Source organism: Humulus lupulus, chromosome 1 (genome assembly GCF_963169125.1).
Source record: "Humulus lupulus chromosome 1, drHumLupu1.1, whole genome shotgun sequence".
NCBI lineage: Eukaryota > Viridiplantae > Streptophyta > Magnoliopsida > Rosales > Cannabaceae > Humulus > Humulus lupulus.
Window position 1 is genome coordinate 188,495,900 of NC_084793.1, and position 20,047 is coordinate 188,515,946.

Here is a 20,047-nt window from a genome sequence, read left to right on the forward strand (position 1 = left end):
TAGGGATTTCCTAATAGTATTTCCGCGTGGCAAACGCGTCACTGAGCTCGATCGTTGTGCTATAACGTGCTTTCGAGACTGGCTAAGCTTCGAGCTCATCGTTCCAGTTATAACCTCTTCCTCATCTAATAATTTGGTCGATTACGTTCCTCGGAGAAGGTTGGTGCCTACGAGCCTGCAACTCAGGCTCGAATAACGTGACTCATGCTTGAATGCTAATAACAGATCTGGAACCACTTGACAATTCGTATAAGTGTATTGCTAACATTTGTAGATACGAGCTTAACTTTTTCGAGCCTACATTTCAAGGCTATTTATTTTATTCTCGAAATTTGGGTATAACAATGTTAATGCTTCCTAAATGTTGAGTTTATCATAGAAATATAGAAAATTCTCACTTAGGTTGAATTTTATAATCCGTAACTTAATTATAAGATATTTTTGACAACTTGCTATCTCAATATGGAGAAGAATTGTTAATCTTGCATTAGTGAATGGTAGCGTGGAAAGTTGATGAGATTGAAGTCCCTAATTTTTTTTTATTCTTGATTTAATTCTTGTGTTTATTTTTTATTTTTTTACTCTTGCATTTTACATTTGTTTATGTTTTTACTTTTAGATTTTACAAACCAGAAATTTCATTAGCCAAATAGAAACTAAAGATTAATTGTTTGGTAATCGATAATTCAGTCTTCCGTGGGATGATAATTAGATTTGCTGAATTTTATTATATATGAGATTACGTATACTTGAGTAGGTTAAAAATTCGTAACATCTATCTTCACAAACAAAGGTTCCGTAGGTAGAGATAGCCATGGACAACAATCCCAAAATCTACTGAAGTCAGAAACTCAAAACAAACCAAAAACAAAAACACATTCAAACCCAAAAACATTGAATACAATAAAATAATAAAAAAATAGAACCCAAAAAAACCTAGCTCAAGATTTGGAGTCGTGACCCAGCCAGATGTGCTCGAACTAGAGTCATCCCCAAGTCTTCGTCAATTTGTAGCCCTTGTTGCTAGAAACTCGACCCACCATTGATGACGACTTCAACGTTGATCTCCTTCGAATGACAACTTCAATACAAATTTTGACTATGGCGTGGAGTGAATGACAAAGAGGGGGTAAGGGTCACGGTGAAGGAGCAAGAGTGATGCCTCGCACCGGACCTCGTCAGCAAACCAAAGACCATTGCCGTCGTTGTCATTGTCCCCACCCGCCTAAGTTCCTACTCGCAACCGCAATCCAAATTCGAAGGCTGAAGCTCCATGCCGTTGTTGTCCAGATCTAACGCCTGAGTTCCTTCGCTAATTGAAGCTCCCCACCCACCCTATGATCCGATTAGATGAAGAAGAAGAAGAAGAAGAGAGAGAAGAACTAGATCTCAACTATAATTTGTTTTGTTTTAATTTCTTTTTGGGAATGTTTTGATATATTTTTCATTATTTAATTTAATCATTAATTTATAAAATCTACAAAGTATTTTGTTCATATTGAAAAATATTTGACCAAAATTCAACTCATAATATTATTTGTTTTATTATTTTATAAAAAACAAAGCATGAAGTGTGATTTAACAAAATAGAGAATCCCATTTTTATCTTTTGCATAAGAAAAAGATATGCAAAATGTTATTATTTACCCGTAAATTGATTTGGTGGCGCCGCCTAGACCTAGCTTTCCTACTAATGATATCGAACGGTTTTTTTCACTCGCTCACTTCAAAGTTCGAGTGGATAAAAGATCGAATGGAGAATCACTGTCTCCAAGCCATAGCCCATACTTCATAGCCACGCCTACTACTCAATGGCCATACAAGCCCTCTCCCATCATCTTTCTCGTCTCTCTTTCGCGCCATTTCTCTTTCCCTCCGCTCGGCTTGCGCTCAACCCTCCTCCTTATCATCACGTCGTTTTCTTTCGCCGGAATCTTCATCAGACTCGCCCCTTCTTGCGCTCCAATGGCTCCCGGAGTTTCACCGTTTTAGCTTCCAGCTCTCGAGGTATGAGTATGTATTTTTGATTCTTGCTTTGTAATCTCTGTGTGAGTTTTTTCGATCAAGTTGTGTGCGTTGTCCATTTGGGGAGCGTTTATTTGCTAACGGTATTGTTTCAAGAAACGAGCGTAAAGTGTATCTTGGAGCTCTTTCGTTGTGGTTTGGCATCTTCAAGGTGGTTTGGCTCTTTCGTTCTGCATTATGTTAATTATTGTTTTCCATTGAGAAATGGTAATGTGAAGGGTTGAATTTCAACTTACATTCTTTGAGTAACTGTTATATCATGTTGGGTATATTCGAGGTCATCTCAAGTTTTTTAATTGTGCACTTGTTTGTATTAGAAAAGTTAATCTAAATCGAAATGAATGGGGGTTTTAGATTTTCAAGTTGGGACTCTTAGGTTTTAGTTTAAAGACCATTTAAGATAAAATTTAAGAGTGCTTTCATGTATGTTTTTTTCTTATGAAACATAAAGATGAAATTTTTATTTGCATTGATAACCTTTTCGTTGCTGTAGTTAAGTAACATATTCCGAAAACCATGGTTGTTTTATCTTCTGTATTTGATGAACGTTTGTCATTGATAAGAAAGAATAAAATAAAAAGTCAGCATTTATTTTTGCGATGATGAGCCAAAAGCTCTGATTTAGTGCTAGCCTTATATTGGTAGGAAATTGTGCAGCTCTTTTGCAAGATTCCTTCTTTCTCGAATCCCTTCCGAGTTTATGAGTTCTATAAATTCATAGACTATATACATATCAGTGTCACATTTGTATGTTATTTTTTAATTTTTAAATATATTGTAGACTTCAGTGACAAGACGCATGATGAGAAATATGATGTTATTGTGGTTGGAGGAGGACATGCTGGTTGCGAAGCTGCCCTTGCATCTGCTCGTATGGGTGCAAAAACCCTTCTTCTCACATTAAACATTGATCGAATTGCATGGCAGGTTAGTAATATCTTTTTCATGTCTTCTAAGGGTCTAGTTTCCCATAATTAAGATATCATCTTACTGAGAACATTTCAATACAGCCTTGCAATCCAGCAGTAGGTGGACCTGCTAAATCGCAGCTTGTGCATGAAGTGGATGCGCTTGGTGGTGAGATTGGGAAGATTGCTGACAGGTAAAAAGATAAAGACCCCCTACGTGGTTATTCCTAAATTGCACAAGTCTCAAGGACATGTAATATTGTTGTTTCTTGTTATTCTTCTATTTTTGTCTAAGAAAGAGAATAGATTAGTAGAATGTGCTTATATGTGGAATTGTGAGGTTACTTTAGCTCCCATCGTGGGTTATGGAGTTGAAAGCATCATCCTTACTCTTTAGAACTGTATGAAAAATCAACAGGCGGCCTGTCAATGCACTTATATATTTTTTTCTTTTTATTTGCAATAGAGTTCAATGTTTGTTACATGTCATCGTGTGATGAAATGATCATCACCGAATTATTTAAAAAAACAGCTATTTTTTAGTTTCAGAAATATGAAGACTCAATCAGCTATTTCAGCTGCAATCTAGCTGACGTCGTAGAGTGAAAAGCCAAATATCATATTCTGTCAAGAGAGCAGACTAAATGATATAGGTGGTGTGGATATGGAAATTGTATAACCAAATGGCATAATTTCATCAAATGTTTTGGGAACCATTGAATCTAAGGATGGTAGAAGTTATGCTCTAATTTTTTTTTATCGTTTTTCCATAAATGGCCAGATCCTGCTTGAGTTCATGAAGGAAATAGATGGTCATCTAAATTCTTTCGCAGGGGGAGATCTGATGGCTGTCTGTGATTATAAATCTTAATTAGCCTTCATGCTTTGTGCTCTATTCTGCCTTAGGCTTCATTAAATATCATCCCAGTTATTGTGTCATTCAACTTTGGACCTATGACTACAAGTTTCTTTTGAATGCTGAATGCTAAATTCATTACATGTAAATTGCTGCATTATTAGTTTATACTATTTTTCTGTTGATGAGAAAGGAATTACTTGCATTTATCAAGATTTATTATTTTATTTGAACCTTGTTATTTGATTGGCGGAGAACATTTGATTTTCGTCTCTTTTTTGCACTAAATGTATAGTAATATTGCAATTATGTCTTAAACCATTATCATGTTTAGGTGCTATTTACAAAAGCGTGTTCTCAATGTCTCAAGAGGCCCTGCTGTTCGTGCTTTGCGTGCACAAACCGATAAACGAGAATATGCTATTGAAATGAAAAACATTGTGGACAGGCAAGTTTTTTACCTTTGTGCATAATATTTTTTGGTGCCATATTCTTGCTGAAGATGGCTTTTATGCTATGATTGTACACATGATTTTTCTTTATAGCAGTGAACAATCAGCTTCATGATAGTGGCTAATATGTCTCTAGTCACTAAGGGGTCATTTAGTACGAGGCTTTTACAATTTTCATATTATTAGGAAAGTTCAAAAAGGGTAATATGATAGTTTGGAAACTTGTATCATTGTGTTTGGTTTTGCTCGAGAATCTTATTTCTGATTCTTAAAAATACACTTTCTATGTTTGATTTCATACAGGAATATGTTAATTTTTAATATTTTCCTAAATTAATATAATTATTGTTGAAATATCATCAAAATAGGACTAATTATTAGGCAGAAATATTGTAATAAATTCGATATCATCACAGCTAAAGGATCTGAATTAATATCTTTTATTTTATTCGTATATTGCTTGATTCTATGACTAATTAGTTGACCTAGGTTGCTGTCAGATTTATTCTGATTTGTACAGCTTAAAAGCTGATTGTATAGATCAGTGTGGGTGTATAGATCGAAAGGTTTTGAGGGAGTTTATTTTTTGGACTTGTGTAGGGAGTGGGCGTTTTTGTGGTCGTAATTTCTTTTTGTTGTTACCACGGTATTCCTCCGCCATAAGTGAGGGTTCTTAAGGGTATTGAGTAGAGGTCTCTTTTGACCTCTGTCTCTTTTTCAGAAAAAAAAAAGATCGTATCTTTCATCCTATATATAGGATATTGTTTGTAAAGGAAAATATCGATATACATTTTTCTCCATGGTATCAGTGCATCTTTTCTGAGACCTCTCCTTTTCTCAGTTGTCTTCTTCCTGTCTATTGAAAATCGACCATGGCCACCTCAACTGATCCCAAGACCACTGACGACAATTCTGCTATCTCTGAAATTTCCAAAAACTCATCTGAACCTATTTCCCATCAATATGAACAACCTAATCTTCAAATCACGATTCATAAATTGAATGGTCAAAACTTCCTCCAATGGTCTCGATCTGTGCCCTTGTATCTCACTGGTCGTGGCCTTTTGGGCCATCTTACAGGTGACGTGTCTGCACCAGCCTCCACTGATCCCTCCACCAAATGGACCTCCGAAAATTCCCTAATCATCTCTTGGCTTGTCAACTCCATGGAAGCTGACATAGGCCGAACCTATTTGTTTCTCTCTACTGCGAAAGAAGTGTGGGTTTCTGTCAAAGAAACTTTTTCTGACCTTGAAAATTCGGCTCAAGTGTTTGAACTCAAATCCAAACTTCGGGACCAAAAACAACAAGCTCTTTCTGTAACTCAATATTATAGCATTTTGTATAATCTTTGGCAAGAAATTAACCTGTTTTAAGTTCCAGAGTGGAAGATGCATCTTTCTACAAGAAAATGCTTGATCGAGAGAGACTATTTGATTTTTTGCATGGCTTGAACCGGGACCTAGATGACGTTCGTGGTCGTCTCCTTGGAAATTCTCCTCTTCCCTCGGTTGGTGAAGCCTTTGCTAAGGTCCGTCGTGAGGAAAGGCGCAAAAGGGTAATGATGGGACCCCTTCAAACCACTGAAATAGATCATTTCGCCCTTGCTGCCCGACGACCCAATCCCAATACTGATTCTCATGGGCCACAACGTGATCGTCCCTGGTGTGATCATTGCAGTAAGACAGGCCATACAAAGGCAACTTGTTGGAAAATCCATGGTAAACCTGCGGATTGGAAGCCCCGAAACAGAAATAATGCTGCTGGAAACAATTCTGATGGGCGTGTTCTTACTGCTGCACAACCCTCGTCATTTCCTTTCACACCTGTCTAGATTGCTCAACTCCATCAGCTCCTTAACACTGCTTCCGCATCTAATCTAAAGGCTTCCTCTGCCCCAGGTACTTCCGCTGCACTTATTGTTCAAACCACCCCTTGGATTATTGACTCTGGCGTATCTGATCGTATGATTGGGCAATCACTTCAGTTTACCACTTACAATCCTTGCCCAAGTAACATTAAGATAAAAACAGCAGATGGTTCTGTTTCCACTGTGGCCGGTAAATGATTTGTTTTTCTTTCTCCTACTCTTACACTTAAAAATGTTCTCCATCAGTTTACCACTTACAATCCTTGCCCAGGTAACATTAAGATAAAAACAACAGATGGTTCTATTTCCACTGTGGCCTTGAAGGATCTGTTTTTCTTTCTCCTACTCTTACACTTAAAAATGTTCTCCATGTGCCAAATTTGTCTTACAATCTCCTTTCCATTAGCAAACTTACCCTTGATCATGGCTGTCTTGCTAAATTTTCACCCATGTGTTGTGATTTTCAGGGAATGTCCTCGGGGAAGACGATTGGGAGTGCGAGGGAATGTAGCGGGCTGTATTACTTTGAAGTTGATCCGCCACTTGCTCAAATTAATAAAAGTTTGCATTTTGGTTGTACTGTTTCTAGTGATTTTGATATTATAAGATGGCATTATCATCTAGGACATCCTAGTTTTCCCTATCTAAGACATTTGTTTTCTAGTATGTTTCGAAATAAAAATTTGAACATGTTTAAATGTGAAGTGTGTCAATTTGCAAAGCATACTCGTACTGTGTTTCGCTCTCGCCCTTATAAAGCATCTCAACCATTTACTCTTATTCATAGTGACATGTGGGGCCATCCCGTGTTACCAATCTTTCAAATACTCGTTGGTTCATCTCTTTCATATATGATCATACACGCTTAACTTGGGTATTTCTTTTAAAAGAAAAATCTGATGCTGCTGCCAATTTTAAAAATTTTCACTCCACGATTAAAAATCAATTTCAAGCTAATCTTCAAATCTTCCGCACAGATAATGACATTGAATATTTTAATTCCATCTTAAAAGATTATTTTCTCTCTAACGGCATAATCCACAAAAGTTCATGTGTCAGCACTCAGCAAAATGGGATAGCTGAGCGGAAATATTGACATTTATTAGAGATTGCTAGGGCTCTCATGTTTGCTACTTCAGTCCCCAAACATTTTTGGGGGGAAGCTGTTTTAACAGCGACTTATTTAATTAATAGAATGCCGTCTCGTGTCTTACAACATCAAACTCCAATCTCACTGCTTCTCAAAGCTTATCCTCAAACTCACTTAATATCTGAAATTTCAATCAAAACGTTTGGTTGTACCTCCTATGTTCATGTTGTAGGTCCGAATCATACCAAGCTTGATCCTCGTTCTCATGAGTGTTTCTTGGTTATTCTTCCACAAAATAAGGTTACAAATGTTATAATCCTATCACACGACGCATGCATGTCTCTTTAGATGTTACATTTCATGAAGAACACTCATTTTATTCCAACACTTCGCTTCAGGGAGGGACTGATAGGGATGCTCAATGTTAATAGTTGCGAATAAGAATAGTTTTTGTTTTTTAATATTTCATTTATTTAGTATTCTAATCGTTTCAGTTTTTTTTTAGGGCGATTAATTGTATTTTCCTTATATATACTCTCTATTTTAGGTTGTAATACACAGAAATAAAAAGTACATACTTTTCTCTCCCATTTTATAGAATAGAATAACACTTGAAAATGATTTTTTAGGGTTGAACCTCAAGAATACCATACCCTACATTTTTAGGGGAGGGCTGAAGAAAAATTGAAAAATAAATCCCAATTTCGAGCTTCTATTGCTCTAATACCATAAAGAAAATGGTTTGAGAGAAATTATTTTTTTATTTCTGTATTCTCTATCTTTTGCAACATAGAATTAGGCTATATATTAAAAAATAAATACAATAAATACGAATTCCTATAGACTAGGAAGCTGAAACAACAATTGGAAACATAAATTCCTTGATGTCAACTAATAACTAGCTTTATTTCCTACACCATTATCTGTGTGCAACACTTGAAGATTAGCATTGAACTGAATTTTGATCATAGAATGGAAGTTTCTAAATGTCACGACAGCATCAGATTTCTATTTAAGAAGAAAAATCCAGCTAACACGTGTGTGGTCCTCAATGAAAGTGATGAACTATCTAGTATGTGGCATTGGTTATTCTAGATGGTCCCCATATATCACTATGAATAAGAGTAAAGGATTGGGTTGATTTGGTACAGAACGAAAAACAGTGATAGACCCGAGGTCTGTTTCACTTATGCTAGGAGAGGTAAACGGGTCAATGGGCAAGCTTAAGTTGTTTGGCTATTTTGTATGTGAGGGTGGGTAGTATGGTCATTTCTGGATTGGTTAGAGGTGAGCTAATAGTGCCATAGGAGGAGAGAGAAGGCATGCTAGAATTGTGTTTCCTTTCTTGCATCAGGAGAGACCTAGGCTCTCGAATACCTGTGGAGCTTATACTGGTGTTTGGGTTCTTTGGTGAATTGAATAACAACTCCCTCATTCTCCAATTGTCTGTGTATTTTTTATTGTTCCATTGCTTCTAACCACTTGCAGGTAGTCGGGTCTTATCAAATAGCACGTGTATGTTTAGCAAACTGACAAATGTCACACTTAAAGGAGCTCACATTTTTATTTTGAAACAACTTAGGAAATAGATATTTTAAATAGGAAAAACTAGGGTGTCCTAGCCTATAATGCCACTGCATAATATCATTATTACGAGAAGCAATACAAGCATAAACAAAAATTTATTTACTTGAGCATTGAGGAATCAGATCAATGTAATACAACCCACTACATGTCTTTGCACTCCCATTCGTCTTCCCCAAGGACATCCCGAAAAGTACAACAGATTGGTGAGAAAGAGGCAAAACATTGCTAATCTCGAGTGACTATACTGACAGAGAGCATGTTACACGTTAGATTTAGGACATGAAGGACATCATAAAGAGTAAGAGGGGGATAAATATATAGACCCTTTACTAGCCACATAGGAGAGGGAACTATCAGCCATCTTAATTTTGAGTAACTGGACAAGGAGTGTGTGGTAAACTGATGGTACTGACCAGTCATGTGATCCGTGGCCCCTAAATCCACAATCTAGGCAGAGTTTTGAACATAGAAGGCAATGGGGGTACCTGGATGTTAAGAGGATGATGGAGTAGATGCAGTAGCATTCTTGGAGGTATTAAGCAACTGATGGAGTTGGGTGATCTGAGCTGGAGTGAATGGGAAAGGCTCAGATGGAGCGGTAATGGAGGGCTGGCCTTCCGAAGGGGCACGGGCAAAGGAGTAAGACTTCCAATTAGAAGAGTTTTTCGTGAGAGTGGCCATAAGGAAAGAGATGAGGCTAATAGAAAAAAAGGAGGCTTCGAAGTTTCTAGTTTAGAGGGAAATCTCTAATACCATGTGGAAAATTAGCCTTCGATAGTCTTTATTGATAAAGAATAAGGCCTTTAAATAGGCATTGGACAGTTATAAACAAATCTGGTATTTAGTACCAAATATTCTAGATTGATTACAGACATTCTAGAGTAAATCAATTAACCTAAAACTAAATAATATACGTATAGTAACTTTCTAAACTTTCTAATAGTTTCCTTATTGGAAAGATATTGAGTAAATGCTTAATATACAATATTTTCTACAATGTTGTACAACCTATATAATCTAGCCCTAGGTTGTAAACTATTATAAGAAAACTATCACAGAAATAAATTACAATTATTTCTACACATTTTTTATATGGTATCAAAGCTATAAGGCTCGGTCACGACCACCCTCTATTTTTTTTTCTCCATTTTTTCCGACTGTCAATCCTCAACTCTCATGCAACGTTCAAGGTGTTCCAGGTGAAGTCGTCTTCTAGTCGCACGTCCTGAACTAGCGGACCAGGTCCAATTGCGAACCAGTCCGGTGACGCTCTAGGCACTCTAGCGAACCAGTTCGACGATGTTCGAGGCACTCCGGCGAAGCTGTTTGGCACCTGCTCCAGACCAAAAATTCGTCCAAGCAAAGCTTCGTCTCACTTTCTTCGGTGTCTTCTCCTACCGCACCAGTTCGACCCCCGTCACTCCACTCTGGCGTCGTCTCCAGTCGCTTAGCCCCCGAAAGTTCTAAGAAGCTCTCGGCCTCCTCAAGTCTTGACTGCGCACTCTGTCAAGTCTCCTCAAGTCCCGAAGCTTTAAGATGACAAGTGAAGTGTCTTCTCAAAATAGTGGGCCTGCCCAAATCCAAGCTCAAACTCAGGCCCATCAGCCCATCATTGCTTCTATCAAATCTAGGCCCACAATCCCTAATCATCTTCCTTGAAAACTAAGTTTGTTCCTGACTCTTATAGTACCTCAACTGCACACTGGTAATTTTTCTTCTACTTTCCAAACCGATTCCGGCGCAATTGATTACATGATAGGTTTACCTCACTTATTTGATTCTTATTATCTGTGTTCCCCCAAATCTAGAGTCAAAATCATAGATGACTTACTCTCCTATTGTAGGAATTGACACCGTTACATTATCTGCTGATTTACATCTTAAAACAGGTCTTTATGTACCTTCCTTGAAATGATTTAATCTCTGTCCATAAGTTTACTGTTGATAATCGCTGCCTTGCTAAATATGTGTCAAATTCTTGTCACTTTCAGGATCTATCATTGGGAAGGACGATTGGCAGTGCTAAGATTCGCGACGAACTTTATTTCTTTGATAGACAGTTTCAAAGAAGAGAGCAACTTTCTCAACTTTGTTTGGATTCAAGTTCTATTTCTAATTCCTATGTTTCAAAATCTGATTCTGATTTAACTTCCTGTACAATTATGTTATGGCACTGTCGACTTGGGCATCCAAGTTTTCCATATTTAAAACAATTATTTCCATCTTAGTTTATTTATAAAAAAGTTGCTGATTTTCAATGTGACATCTGTCAATTTGCCAAACACATGCGGGTCTTCTTTCCTCCAAAAATGTATGCACCTTTCCGTCCTTTCTTTCTTATTCATAGTGACATTTGGGGTCCTTCAAAAGTTACTACTTCTCATGGTAAGCGTTGGTTCATTATATTCAATGATGATCACACACGGATCACTTGGGGTTTATCTGCTTAAACATAAGTCTGAAGCTAGTCAATTTTTTCAAAACTTTCATCATATGATCCAAACGCAGTTTCAAACTTCTATTCAAACACTTGGTACTGACGATGGTACTGAATATTTCAATACTACTCTTAGTCCCTTTCTTCATCATGGGATTATTTATCAAAGCTCCTGTTGATACACCACAACAAAATGGGGTGACTGAGCGGAAAAATCGTCACCTATTAGAAGTTGCCCGTGCTCTCATGTTTACCATGCATGTTCCAAAATATCTTTGGGGCGATGCTATACTCACTACTACATATCTAATCATTTGCCTTCCCAGTAGGTCTCTTCAGTTCAAGACACCATACTCTATTCTTTAGTCTCTCTATCCTCACATTTCCACAAATACTCTGCCAGTCAGTCTTTGAATGCGCCACCGTTGTCCACGTGCACTCCCAACACCGGAGTAAACTTGATCCTAGAGCCATAAAAACAATTTTCCTAGGATATTCTCCTGCACAGAAAGACTATCGTTGTTACTGTCCCTCACCAAGAAATTCTACATCTCCAGTGATGTCACCTTTTTTGAAAATTCTCCATACTTCATTCCCACCTCGCTTCAGGCGGAGCACTTCCATCACAAGCAAGAAGCTCAGTGGTCATTGGGTTTAGAATTGCCCCTAGACATGTCCTTTCCTCCAGATCCAAAGCACATTCCTGAACCAGAAAATCATCCATCCTCTCCTCCACCTTCTCTTCCTCAAGATCAAAATATGCATAAAGAAATTCGGGTGTATACCAAAAGAGAAGGAAATAAACAAGTAACGAATTCTCATCACAGTCAAGAGGCCGATTTAGTGATAGAACCACCTCTCCCAAAAGATTTAGGTACTCTACCCTCTAAACCTCCATCTGATTTAGATATTCATTCAGATCTAGATATTCCTTTTGCATTGAACAAGATCTTGCACTCTACACCCTATTTCACAATTTGTTTCCTATTCAAAATTGTCGTCACCATTTAAAACTTTTACCTCTAGTCTGTCAGATATTGTGATCCCCAAGAATATTGATGAAGCACTTGGTACTCAATGGAAAACAACAGTCGAAGAGATGAGAGCACTTGAACAGAATGAAACTTGGGAATTAGTGAAATTGCCTCCAGGAAGGAAGGTGATTGGGTGCAAATGGATTTTTATTGTCAAATACAATGCTAACGGATCTATTGAAAGGTACAAAGCTCGATTAGTTGCCAAGGGTTTTTCTCAAACCTACAAAATTGATTACACAGAAACTTTCGCCTTAGTTGCCAAACTCAACACTGTCAGAGATTTACTTTTGCTTGCGGTGAAACTTGATTGGGAGTTGCATCAGCTTGATGTGAAGAATGCATTCTTGAATGGTGATTTAGAAGAAGTGTATATGAGTTAGCACTGGGTTTTAAAAATCCTCCTGATACAACTAAAGTCTGCAAACTAAACAAATCTCTGTATGACTTGAAACAATCTCCTCAAGCATGGTTCAACCGTTTTTTGAAAGTAGTCAAGAAACTTGGGTATACGCAAGGTCAGACTGATCATACTATGTTTATTAAATACTCCGGGAAGGGAAAAATGTCGGTGTTAATTGTGTATGTTGATGACATAATTTTCACTGGTAACAACACCGAAGAAATGAATTCGATCAAAAAAATGTTGACAATAGAGTTCGAAGTCAAGAATATGTTAGGAACCCAAGAGTCAGCAAATAGACATTAAACATTAATAAGGTAGTGGGGATGGTGGGTTATCTTTTGTAATTAAGAATAATAAAGGGGTAAGTGGTTTGGGAAGTGTAAGAGCCCATATTGAGTATATTTAAATAGGGTTGTGGAGATGGAGAGTACATCCATTGTATGAATCTGAGATTAGGAGTAGTAACTCTTTGGGGAGAGTGGTGGTCTCTCGAATACAACTGGATTTATTAGCTATACTATGCTATTTATCTGGTCATTGTTCTTGTAGTGTTGTGTGTGAATCTATTTGGGACCTAACAGTGGTATCAGAGCATCGATCTTGGCCATGGCAGAACAAGTTTTGGAAGCTCGCAGTGGACAGCCAAAGACAAAGGAGGAATCATTTCAGACATGGAGCCAACAACTTGATAAAATCAATCTGAATATGACTCGAATTCCTGTTATATTGGATATGCTAGATTCTATTCATTCTAAACTCGATGGACTAGGTGTATCAAGACTTTTAGCGATGACGATGGGTAAAGCTCCTCACTGCAATAGTGGAGATGTTGAGATATTTCAGAACCAGCCCACTTTCAAAGAATGTGTCTCTGAATTTAACAAAAGTGGTGGTGGTGATGGAAAACCAATGAAGCAAGATTTTTCAAATGGTGAAGGTAAGCATGATTCACTATCCATAGTCATCCTTGACAACAAAAGAAAAACTCAGAGACTAGATGGGGAAGAAAAATCTGATGAAAAACAATACTCTGTCGGAATCAGCGACTGAATCACAATCTTTTGTCTTCATTCAAGTGAGTCGTGAGGAAACATTGGCATCGCAGGAGGCAGCGACAATAGTAGTTTTAGCTGCTGCTTGGTTCGCCGTGGGTGTGTTGGGGATTTCTTCCGACAAGGTCGACTTCGTTGTGCTAGCCGTCGTGAAGAGGAGATGTCATGGTTTGCAGTCTCCAGATTCTGCTGTTACGTCAGGGAAGGTTGCACGATACAGGCGCCATCTATTTGACAGAGGAAAAAAGATGACCCAAAATCTTGTGAAGAACCCAGCCAACAAAATTGAGCCTGAATTGTCCAAAAGAATATGGGGTCTCCAACAAAAGTATCACATATCATTCATAAAACCCATGAAAATGGATCTGTTGATATCTATAGTTCAACATAAAGAATTTGATCTCCAAACTGAACGAAGACTTGCTTGCAACAAAGTTAGTTTTCTTTTCCTCACCTTGAGGACAAGGTGAATTTTGGGCGGTTGGTATGTTAGGAACTCAAGAGTCAGCAAATAGACATTAAACATTAATAAGGTAGTGGGGATGGTGGGTTATATTTTGTAATCAAGAATAATAAAGGAGTAAGTGGTTTGGGAAGTGTAAGAGCCCCTATTGAGTATATTTAAATAGGGTTGTGGAGATGGAGAGTGCATCCATTGTATGAATTTGAGATTAGGAGTAGTAACTCTTTGGGGAGAGTGGTGGTCTCTTGAATACCACTGGATTTATTAGCTATACTATGCTATTTATCTGGTCATTGTTCTTGTAGTGTTCTATGTCTTGTGTGTGAATCTATTTGGGACCTAACAGAATCTCGGTACACTCAGGTATTTACTAAGGATGGAATTTGCTAGAAGCAATAAGGCTATTTCTGTGTCCAAATGAAAATATACTCTTGATCTTCTAAAAGAGACAGGTATGCTTGGAAGCAAGCCAAGCAAAACTCTAATTAAGCTCGGAGACAAAAAGAGGATGTTTGAAGGAAATCTAGTTGATAAAGGAAGGTATCAACATCTGGTAGGAAAGCTAACCTACCTCTCACACATCAGACTAGATATTGCCTTCTCCGTAAGTCTTGTCAGTCAATATATGCATGATCCGTGTCAAGGACATCTCAATGCAGTATATAGAATTCTGAGGTATCTTAAGCAAACCCCAGGGAAAGGTCTTTTCTTTCAAAAGACAACTGAAAAGAAAGTTGAAATGTTCACAGATGCAGACTAGGCTGGCTCAGTTGATGATAGAAAGTCTACACGTGGATATTACACAATGGTATGGGGGAATGTGGTAACATGGCGAAGTAAGAAGCAAACGGTGGTTGCTAGAAGCAGTACATAAGCATAATATAGAGCCATGACCCGTGGAGTGTGTGAAACAATATGGATCAAACACCTATTAGAGGAATTGAAGATTGAGTATAAAGAAAGCTCTTATTCGGTTTTAATGTGATAACCAGTCTACCATCAGTATCGCCCATAATTCTATACATCATGACAGAAACACGTTGAATTGGATCGTTACTTTATCAAGGAGAAGATTGATGGAGGAATTATCAACATTTAATGTCCAAACAGATCATCAGCTGATATTCTCACAAAATGGTTATTTGAACAGGTATTCGATTTCCTAGTAAATAAGCTTGGACTCATCAATATTTATAGTCTAGCTCGAGGGGGAGTGTTGACAGTTAGGGAAATCAAAGGGGTGTGATCTTTCATTTCCCTAATTTATTGGGATTGTTTAGTATTTTGTAATTAATGTTGTATAGCCTATATAATCTAGCCCTAGGTTGTAAACTATTATCAGAATACAATCACAGAAATAAAATACAATTTTTCTACACCAATTTTATACCCCCAAAAGCTTTAAAGGAGAAAATTCATTATAAACTCAGGCTATTAAGCAATAAACATGATTTTCTCTTAATTGTTGCTCTCTTCTTTTTCTTTGAATTTCTTTTAAGTTTGTTCGTAGCTCTTCATTCTCTTACTGCACTTTGAGTTTTCCGACCTAACCTCGTTGACGAGTTCTCACTGTCAACATATATATATAAATTTGTATTTATAATAAAAGCTTAAAAGAATACACCAAAATATGTTGGTTTAAGATTTTTATAAAAAACATAAAATTAATTTTGAAGTGTTTCACATTTTTGGGCATTTTGAAGAACCACCTATACAGGTAGGTTTCACTTGAACCTAGAATTAAGAAAAATTAAACCCTCCTAGTATTCACTTCCTGGGTTGGAAAAATTCAATCATGGTACCAAACATTCTCATTCGTGCATACCAAACAACCCATAGATGTGTGTTGCCAATGCTACCTGATTGATTTGACTCTGGTTTTCAAGCTATTGGTTGACCGTGCAATTAATGAGAAATTGGTGTATTATCTTTATAATTATATATTTCAACAATACTTATCTACATGCATGACTCACATATTCTGACCTTTGGTGAAAACCTCCCCTTTTAATCTATATTTGTTATTTATATTGTGGTTCTTGTTTAAGTTCTTTTGATACATTACTGTCAACTTCATATTTCAGCAGTTGTCCCTAATCGGCATTCACTGCATGTTAGTAATGCCCTAGAATTTGTCTCAAATACTAGCTAAGCAATAACTTCATCTTCCACAGAAACTTATCCTTTAAAATAAAATCTTCATATCATTGTAGCACCACTCTTACTTAAGACAACAACCATTTTTAGAGTCAGCAACATAGAAGAAAGTCATTGTGAAAGACTAAAGAGATAAAGGTTGAAAGCGAGCAATTTCTGAACTTTACTTTTGACATGTTGAGTAATATATCTATTGTAAACTTATGGGTTGAATTTTTTTAGCACAATTGCATTTCTTTGTTGGTGTATGCTTCTTTCTGTTTCTTGACCAATTTTGTCTGCATGCATTTTTCAGCACCCAAAACCTTTCCATTAGAGAAGCCATGGTAACAGATATATTATTGGGAAAGAATGACAATGTAGAAGGTGTACGCACATTTTTCGGCATGAACTTCTATGCTCCTGCTGTTGTCCTCACGACAGGAACTTTTATGAGTGGTAAGATTTGGGTTGGAAAAACTTCTATGCCTGCAGGAAGAGCTGGGGAGTCAGCTTCACACGGACTTACTGAAAGCTTACAACAATTTGGATTTGAAACTGATCGGTTGAAGACTGGAACTCCAGCACGTGTTGACATTCGTACTGTAAATTTTTCAGTATTAGAACCTCAGCATGGCGATGATGAGGTCCTTCCATTTAATCCCATGTGTAGGTTCTATAGATTTGGTTTTGCAATATGAAATTGAAATCATACCAGAAATCTGTCGTACTAATAAATTTTAACTGGCAGTTTAATATAACACTGTTTTACATTTTCCCAATTCCAAGTAGTATGTTCGTAGGTCAATGTGAATAATTTTGTGATTTTACATTGCTGTTGTATTGCTACCCAAATTACCCATTTTCTTCTGTCACACTCACAGGACATGTAGGCACTGGGATGTTAGATTAGTGGTTTCCTTTTTTCTTTGAATAAGTGCCTTAGTAGAATACTCATGAAGTACTTTAGATCAATGGCTTAGGACCATAAGGCAGAATCATCTCATTCTTATATCAGGTAGGATGGCAATAATTCTTAGAGTAGTGTGAAAATGGTGAGAAATCATCGTTCTTATTTCTGTGTATATTTCTTATGTATATTTTACAACCTAGGGCTGGTATTATATAGGCTATATACAGATCAAAGATTTTAATTACAGAATAAATAAAATCCCTATAAATCAGGGACTAATTGATCAATTCCTTAGGTTTTGAATTATCTATCTGTCAACACTCCCCCTCAAGCTGGACTATAGATATTGATGAGTCCAAGCTTGTTTACAAGAAAATCAAATACTCGTTCGGATAATCCCTTTGTGAGAAGATCAGCTAGCTATTGATCCATATGTACACATCTAATGTTGATAATTCCCCCATCAATCTTTTCTTAAATTAAGTGACGATCAACTTCCACGTGTTTAGTTCTGTCATGATGTATAGGGTTATGTGCAATGCTAATGGTAGACTGGTTATCACAGTAGAGATGAAAAAGGGCCTCATACTCAGTCTTCAATTCCTTTAATAGACGTTTGATGTATAGGGTTCTGTGCACTGCTTCTTGCAACCACTGATTGCTTTCTACTTCACCATGTTAACTGGACTTTTTATATCCAATGGACTTTCTATCATCAACTGAACCAGTCCAGTCTGCATATGTGAACACCTCAACCTTTCGTTCAATTGTTTTTTTGAAGAAAAGGTCTTTTCCTGGTGTTTGCTTGAGATACCTCAGAATTCTATATGCTACATTGAGATGTTCTTGACACGGATCATGCAATAGATTGACTAGACTTGCTGCAAATGAAATGTCGGGTCTAGTATGTGAGGTAGATGAGCTTTCCTACTAGCCGGTACCTTCCTTTGTCAACTGGACTTCCTTCAAACTTTTTATTTTTGTCTCTGAGCTCGATTGGAGTCTTGCTGGTCCTACTTTTGAGCATTCCTGTCTCCTTTAGAACGTCTAAAGTGTTTTTTCTTTGGGACACAGAAATACTTAGCAAATTCCATTTCCAGAAAATACTTGAGTGCACTGAGATCCTTGACTTTGAACTCCTTTGCCAATATTTCTTTGATCGAATTCATCTCTTCCGTGATTACCAGTGACAATAATGTCATCAACATACACAATTAGTATTGTCATTTTCCCAATTCCTGAGCGTTTAACAATGAGAGTGTGATCAGTCTGACTTTGTATGCATCCAACTCCTTGGACAACTTTCAATTGAACCATGCTCGAAGAGATTGTTTCAAGTCAGAGTGATTTGTTTAGCTTCCAGACATTGGTTGTATTGAGAGATTCTTCAAATCCTGGAGGCTAGCTCATATACACTTCTTCTAGTTCCCCATTAAAGAATGCATTCTTTACATCAAGTTGATGGAACTCCCTATCCAAGTTAGCTGCTAGAGAGAGTAGTACTCTGATAGTGTTGAGTCTAACAACTGGAGTAAATGTTTCAGTGTAGTCAATTCTGTAGGTTTGAGTAAAACCATTGGCAACTAATCAAGCTTTGTACCTCTCAATAGATCCATTGACATTGTATTTGACTGTGAACACCCATTTGCACCCTATTACCTTCTTGTCTGGTGGTAACTCCACTAATTTTCACGTTCCATCCTGTTTAAGTGCTCTTAGATCTTCAAGAACTGCTGTTTTCAATTGGGGAAAATCAAGTGCTTCTTCGATATTTCTTGGAATCACATCAAATAGACTAAAGGTAAACACATTAAATGGAGATGACAATTTTGAATAAGAAATGAATTTTGAAATGACTTGTTGGGTGCACGATCTAGTTCCTTTTCTCAATGCAATAGGAATATCAAGATCTGACTGAGTGTTTGATGGAAGAGTACTTGGATCTTTTGAGGGAAGTGGTTCTATCACCAAATTGAGATCTTGATAGTGTCGAGGATTCGTAACTTATTTATTTCTCTCCTGGTATACACCTGTATCTCTTTCTGGATGTTTTGGTCTTGAGGATGTCCTGGTTCAGTGATTTCTATTTAAGGAAAGGTTGTCTTTGGAGAGATTGGTAGATTTTTTTGTTTAGGAGGAGGGAAAGTCGTGATTTCTGATTCAGATGAAAATGGAGTGGAAGAAGAAAATGGAGTGGAAGAAGAAAATGGAGTGGTTAAGGGTAATTCTAACCCCCCACGACCACTGAGTTTCTTGTTGGTGATTGTTGTACTTGTACTCGCTGATGTGATGTGGGAGTGAAGTAAGGAGTATTTTCAAAAAAGGTGATGTTACATGAGATAAAGAATTTTTTGGTGAGGGGACACTAAAATCGATAGCCTTTTGGGGTAGGAGAGTAACCTAAAAACACTGTCTTAATGACTCGAGGATCAAGTTTACTCCGATGGTGGGAGTGAACGTGCACAAAGGCAGTGCAACCAAACACTTTTACTGGCAAAGTATTTGTGGTAAATTGAGGATATAGAGATTGAAGAACAAAATATGGTGTTTTGAACTGAAGGGGTCGACTGAGATGACGATAAATGAGATAAGTAGCGGTGAGGACAGCGTCGCTCCAAAGATATTTTGGGACATGCATAGTGAACATGAGAGCATGAGCTACTTCTAAGAGATGGCGATTTTTGCGTTCGACAACTCCATTTTGTTGCGGAGTATCAACATACGAGCTTTGATGAACAATCCCATTCTGGAAAAGATAGGGACTAATAGTGGTATTGAGATATTCAGTACCATTGTGGGTACAAAGTACTCTAATAGA

General features: G+C 37.3%; 1 protein-coding gene across 1 annotated transcript in view; it reads left to right on the top strand.

Moving 5' to 3' along the window:
- The first annotated feature begins 1,705 nt into the window (after positions 1-1,705).
- The window catches only part of LOC133801539 (uncharacterized), a 45,308-nt gene continuing 26,966 nt past the window's right edge, over positions 1,706-20,047 (top strand). The window contains exons 1-5 of the mRNA XM_062239778.1: positions 1,706-2,007; positions 2,807-2,952; positions 3,036-3,127; positions 4,124-4,237; positions 16,633-16,963. Of these exons, the coding sequence (XP_062095762.1) occupies positions 1,812-2,007; positions 2,807-2,952; positions 3,036-3,127; positions 4,124-4,237; positions 16,633-16,963 (879 nt within the window). The 5' untranslated portion in view covers positions 1,706-1,811. The remainder of the gene's footprint in view (positions 2,008-2,806; positions 2,953-3,035; positions 3,128-4,123; positions 4,238-16,632; positions 16,964-20,047) is intronic.